This window comes from Nipponia nippon, unplaced genomic scaffold, assembly GCF_047370975.1.
Source record: "Nipponia nippon isolate SJK-2023a ecotype South Korea unplaced genomic scaffold, ASM4737097v1 scaffold_5, whole genome shotgun sequence".
In the NCBI taxonomy this organism is placed as follows: domain Eukaryota; kingdom Metazoa; phylum Chordata; class Aves; order Pelecaniformes; family Threskiornithidae; genus Nipponia; species Nipponia nippon.
Genome location: NW_028262369.1, coordinates 13,742,412 through 13,748,411, shown reverse-complemented (window position 1 = coordinate 13,748,411; position 6,000 = coordinate 13,742,412). Strand labels below are relative to the sequence as shown.

Sequence of the window (6,000 nt, the reverse complement as noted above, 5' to 3'; positions counted from 1 at the left end):
GCAGTTCCGCCCCCGCCCCCGCCCCCGCGCTGTCCCTCCCGGCGCTGTCGGCCCTGCCTTGCCTTGAGCCCTGCCGCCCGCTTACCCCCGCCCCACGTCTCGGCTGCTCCAATTGGAAGAGGGAGACGTTGACCGACACCCCTGCCGCCCAGTGAGGCGCAGCCTTAGCGAGGCGGGAGGGCCCCTCCCTCCGCAGGCGGCGGCGGCGGCGCTCCCTGACTGAAGGGGCCGGGGGCTCCGCGTCCCCCCCCCCCGCCCCGCCTCAGCGGCACCGGAGGCGGCCGCTGGCTGAACCCGAGCTGACGGGCTCGGGGGCGTCTTCCCGCCGCTCCCCGACCCCTCGGCGCCCCCTCGCCGCTCGGAGAGGAGCGGGGTGGCGGTGCCCCCTCCCCGGGCAGGGCCTGCGGGCCGCGCCCCGCCGCCGCCGCCGCCACCACCACCCCTCCCCCCGGCCGGCTGGCCTCCCCGGGCCGCACCCCGCCTCCCCTCCCTCCGCAGCGTCGCCCAGCCGAGCCGGGAGAAGGGGAATGGGCGGTCCCGGCCCTTAGCCCCCGGCTGCGGCTGCTGCTCCTCCTCCTCCTCCCGGGTCCCAGCGTCTCGGTGGCCTCCGCCCGATGCTGGCGGAGCTGGCTGGGGTCTCCGCGGCGTTGTGAGCGCTCCTGCCGTCCCGCAGCCGCCATGTCCGGCGTGGTGCGCACCCTGAGCCGCTGCCTGCTGCCGGCCGAGGCCACGGGCCGCGGCGGGGAGCAGCCGCGGCGGGAGGGCAAGGAGCGGAGCCGCGATGCGGAGCGGGAGGCGCGGCGGCGGAGCCGGGAGATCGACGCGATGCTGGCCCGGGAGAGGCGGGCCGTGCGCCGCCTGGTCAAGATCCTGTTGCTGGGCGCCGGCGAGAGCGGCAAGTCCACCTTCCTCAAGCAGATGCGGATCATCCACGGCCGCGAGTTCGACCAGAAGGCGCTGCTGGAGTTCCGGGCCACCATCTACGAGAACATCCTCAAGGTGAGGGGCGGGAGGGGGCCCGGGCCGGGGGCGCGGGGGAGCGGCGCGGCGGCTCCAGCCGCCTTCGCCCGGCGCAGTCGGGGACGGAGGCCGGCGCCGACACATCCCGCAGTGTTGGGAGTTTGGACCGTGCCCAGAATCGCCGTCGGAAAAGGATGTGAGCTCGGCCGGGGCGGCGGCTGCGGCTGCTCCCCCCGGTTGCTCCGCCGGACCTCTGGGATGCGCCCTCCCTTCGGGGAAGGGGCTTTCTGTGGTGCAGGTGTTTCGGAAGGCGTGTACCTTTTGTGCGACTGCCTGGCCGACTGCGGGGGGCGAGGCTCTGTGGGTTTCCAGCGTTATCCGTCAGAAAGCCTCGATGAAAAAAAGGCTTAAAGGAAACTTCCCTGCAAAGGGGATTGAGAAAAGCTTTGTGGAAACGCAGAGGAAAGAGGATATAGGTGTGGCCTGTGCTCTGGAAAAAACATTATGAGAGCATCCTCTAAGTCAGAATTAGAGAAACCTCAGAATTTAAAGAAATGAGGAGGAATTTCCGTGTCTCTGCTAAGTGCCTGGAGTTTGTGTACCTCGAAATGGGACGAGAAATGGGTCCCCATATAGATTTTGTGGCTGCAAGTGGTTGTTACTTGGTACATCTTTAAAAACAGGGAAGCGCAGGCCCTTAGAGTCGGGTAGTGTGGGATGTTATCAAGCATAGCTCTGAAATGGAAATAGCTTTGGTTTGGTACCTTTGCAAAAAAGTTTTTGTTCAACACATGTGCAGGCTTTATAGTGCTGGTAGTATATTTCTCTAGTGACTAGAGAATGTAAAGGCTACTGATAGAACCTACAGGTAGAGCCTTGTCTACAGACAATTAAGGAAAATCAGCCTTGACAAATACTGTTTCTTTCTGGGGAAAAAAAGCTTTGATGCCCTGTGCAGGTAGGAGAAGTGATTCTATTTCAGAAAATCCCTGAAGATGCATAAAAAGCTCACTTAAGAATGTATCTCTTCATTTTCATAATAGCTCTCTAAAAGAACTGCTACTTTCCTGCCTGTATTTTTCTGTAGGACTGTCTCTGTTCTTATGTGGGCATGGATTTTTGAGGCTCTGTGAGATTTCACAGAAAACTAAAGGAAAGGGAACTGTGCAAGTTAAGGATAACAAGAGTTACTTCTGAATTTTCAGATTTGTTTGGAATAGAACCTTTATATGCACTTAATATGTGCACACACACAATTACTCTTGTTTTTAAGAATGCTGCTATTCCATAAAGGGCTTTTGCTTCTGTTAGCGAACTGGAAAATTGTTGACTATTTTCTTTTCCTTTTTTCAGTCCACTTTCAGGAGCATATACATGTAGTGCATGAGCCCATTAACTGCAGGAAAGTTGAAGCTCAGAAGTTTCTCTTTCACCATAGTTATGTAAGCAAAGAGTATTATGAGTTTTTATCTATACACCTAGAAATAAGGAGCCTTATTTTAGAGGTCTTAATGCTTATTTTGCTATTGCCAGTGATTTATTTGTTACTGTACTGATTTTAAAGTAGTAGCAGAGGCTTTTAAAGAAGCAATTTGTGAAAACGGAAAAAAAAATCTGAGATTCCTTCCTCTTTGAGTTGTCTAAGCAATACTAGTTATGGTAAAATACTGTAATATTTTATATATGCAGAAGGTATAGAGCTTTCAGCAGCAGAATTTAGTGTGCTTTGGAAAGGAAGGTAAGTGTCTCTATCAGGTAGTAGGGGAGACTGAATTTTGCACTTGAAACACTTGTCTGCTGCATGGCTTTGGGCAAATTTGCAGAATGTAGAGTAGAATCAAGGTCCTCAAGGTAGCAGCCAGGTGTTCTGATTTCAAGACCGGTAGTTAACAACACTTCTTGGACTGTTGTCAGCACCTTGTTAAGCCTTCTAATCATCAAACTAAAATTTGGAAGTGTTTTTAAAGTGAGTTAATATAGTTCAACAGATTGCCCTTTTGGCTCTGCAGATCGTGACTGGGGAGTGTTAGGTTAGGCTACCCTTCTAGGGACATGGACCGCACCTGTCTGGCTCTTCCTTCTCTTATTTCTGCAGATGGCAGACATGGCTCCTGCATATAAGAATACAGTTTACTCTTCACCCATAGGTTTTGGGGAGTGGTCGCTATGGAAAGAGTAGGCAGAAGGAGAGAGCGAGCAAACAAAGGGAACTAAATGAGTTTTCTGGTGGGAAGGAGGTCTGAGACTGGAGTGTGGGGAGAAGGCAGTAGATGTTCTGTTTGTGTTTTGCTCGTCTGAAAGAAACCTGATAACACCTTGATATTCTGCCATAATCATCAGGCAGAAATCAAATACTAAGACAGAACTGCAAGGCTTTCAAAACAGAGTGATGTTGTCAGTGCATTTATTTTAGGGTAATTGTGTAATACTTTCTCGTGTTAAACTTTGTTCTGTGGAAAACCATAAAATGTTTCAAGTAAACTTATTTTGCTTCTTTGACGATGTAAATTGTCGAGTGAACCTGATATGCCATTCTATAACAAAGTGTTTAGACTACAGGTTCTTTTCACTTTTTCAGGAAGTTCAGACTAGAATGATCATCCATTAAGACTAAGTGGAGTGGAGATCACCATGTATCTAACTTACTAGAACGGATATAAGATGAATTTTTATAATACAATAGGGGGACAATGTGAAATGAAAATGGTCCTATCGAATAGCTTATAAATCTGTTTGACGTCGTGAAGTACAGCTGCAGCAACCTTAGCCCCTTTTTCCACACAGTTCTCGGCATGGTCGAACAATGGTTCTGTTAAGCTTCTGCAACACTGAGATCTGAGTTAGAAATGCAGTGTAAATCTCTGGGATTAAATGGTCAATTTTCATTTTCCAACCATGACTAAACTTCTCTCTGAAGGAGGAGGATTACTACTCTCTCAATAGTGCTCGATATTTCTAAAGTGTTTATTGCGGTAGTATTTAGGCAGTCTGTACAGCTTACAGAGAATGAAGTAACTGATTCAGAGAACGGAACCTGAAACCTCTTCGAAAATAACGGTGCTAAGTATGAATTGACAGTGTCAGCTTCCACTTTATTTTGAGTTTTCAGCTTCACGCTTTTCTGATATCTTCCTGTTGCTGAGTTTTTTCCTTACCCTGTTCTCTCTGTTTCTCATCCCCCACTTCGGGAAGCCCTAGTTAGAAACAAAATGCTGCAACGAAATAAATCTGTGTTACAGAATTTACTTTTCCATTTAGTACAGGTGATGGTTCAGACCCTTGCTAGCTTTTTCTGGCATTTGTGGGACGGTCTTCAAATACATTAGTTTTGCTTTGGTTTAAGGTAAATAGTCATCGGTTAACTAGGGTTTTGCTTGTTAATCGAGGCTAAGTTTCAAAGTAACTTTTTGGAACTTTTTGATGATTGAAGTGAAAAGCAGTAGTGTTAATGTTCTGGTATGAGTACACAGGCTTCATGACTTCAGCACACCCACCTGGAAAAGGAAAGTGGATAGGACAGGGCTAGCTGCTGCAGCATGAATTTTAAGACTACTCTTGGATATACAGAGGAACTTGGAAAACTTTTGTGTACCTCAAGTTTCAAATCTAAGAAATGGCTGGTGGTGTTACATGAGTGTTTTGATGCCTTCCAACTGTAGCTGAAGGAGTAATCTTTTGATACCTTCCAAAGCAGATGGGTTGGCCTTGCTACTTGCTTCCTTTGATAACAGTTAATGAATCATGGCTGTGATGTTCCTTGTCTAAATGGTGGGGTTTTGGTTTTTTTTTGTTTTGAGTATGAGAATACCATGCTGCTTGAAAAAACCTGGTTTAGCTGCATAAGAAAATAATTAAAGTAATCTACAAGCACCAGAGTGGTACTTGCACCAGCTTGTTTGGGAGATATCAATCTGAAGAGAGGAAAAATTCAGCTTTTAAAAGCCTGAAGTAAATCTGTTGAGTTTTTTGGTAATGTTAGCTTCCATGGTGAAAACGGGAAGGCCAGCTCAAAGTTTCAATACATCTTGAACATTTCTTGTCTGTGGCCTGAATTGTGATGATTGACTAAGGAATTGAAAAGCCTGGAATTGTGGAGAAAAGGACTACTCAGGAAATGATGTGTAACTTCATTTGTGGGCTCTGGGTGGGGGAAAAAAGAACCTAAGATTTCGAACGTGAAAACTCCCTGAGGATGTATCTTTGGGACTCTTGAGTGCAGTTGCAATACACATGGGCATACGCAAGAGTGATTCTCCTTGACGGCTTGAATATGAGTAACAGTGAAGTGGGTAAAATGAGTAGCCTGTGCTGAAGTCCATTTTAAGAACAACTTTGGACTTCTGCAGCCAATACTAAACCTAGACTGCTGCTGCTTCATTGCTGCAAGTACTCTATACCTCAAATGGGCTTATGTTGTGTTTATGGTCTCTGACTGTAAGGTAGATGTACCTTGTGTCATTGAAAAACAGAACAAGAAAACTCCCTTGCAACCTGTGAGTTTCAGTTGAGTACAGGTACAAACTCTGGGAAGTGGGAAAAGAATATCCCCAAATTTATTTGGGAGCTACACTTTAAGTGACCAAATTATCTAGTCATCTATAATGTCAACATATTTCTTCTCATAGCCTACAAATGAAGGGGGAATACATCTTTCCATTATGTGAACTCTAGTTACTCTTTAAATTGACTTGACTACACATTTTCTTGGGTTTACATGCAAATGAGTTTGGTAACCCATTAGGAGGTGATGATAATGACACACAATCTGTTACTTCAGAGTTGAGATCTAGCTGTACTTGAGTAGTTGGTTGCAGGACAGTGTCAATCTCATTCCTGCTGGGACAGCTTCTTTTGAAAGGAATGACAAGGGGAATACTCTAGCAACTGTGCCTAATTAGGAGCTTTTCCATTAAATTTAACATACAAGTGCTAAAGCTCCATGATAGAATTGGTATTTAAATCTGATTATCTTTGCTTTGTGCTTTTACTGTTTAGTCGTTATTTTAATATGAAAAATAATATTCACAAAATTATGTAGAA

At 47.0% G+C, this 6,000-nt stretch overlaps 1 protein-coding gene across 1 annotated transcript in view; it reads left to right on the top strand.

Moving 5' to 3' along the window:
• The first annotated feature begins 211 nt into the window (after positions 1 to 211).
• Positions 212 to 6,000, top strand: part of GNA12 (G protein subunit alpha 12) — a 44,572-nt gene continuing 38,783 nt past the window's right edge. The window contains exon 1 of the mRNA XM_087731854.1: positions 212 to 999. Coding sequence (XP_087587980.1) covers positions 679 to 999 — 321 coding nt within the window. The 5' untranslated portion in view covers positions 212 to 678. The remainder of the gene's footprint in view (positions 1,000 to 6,000) is intronic.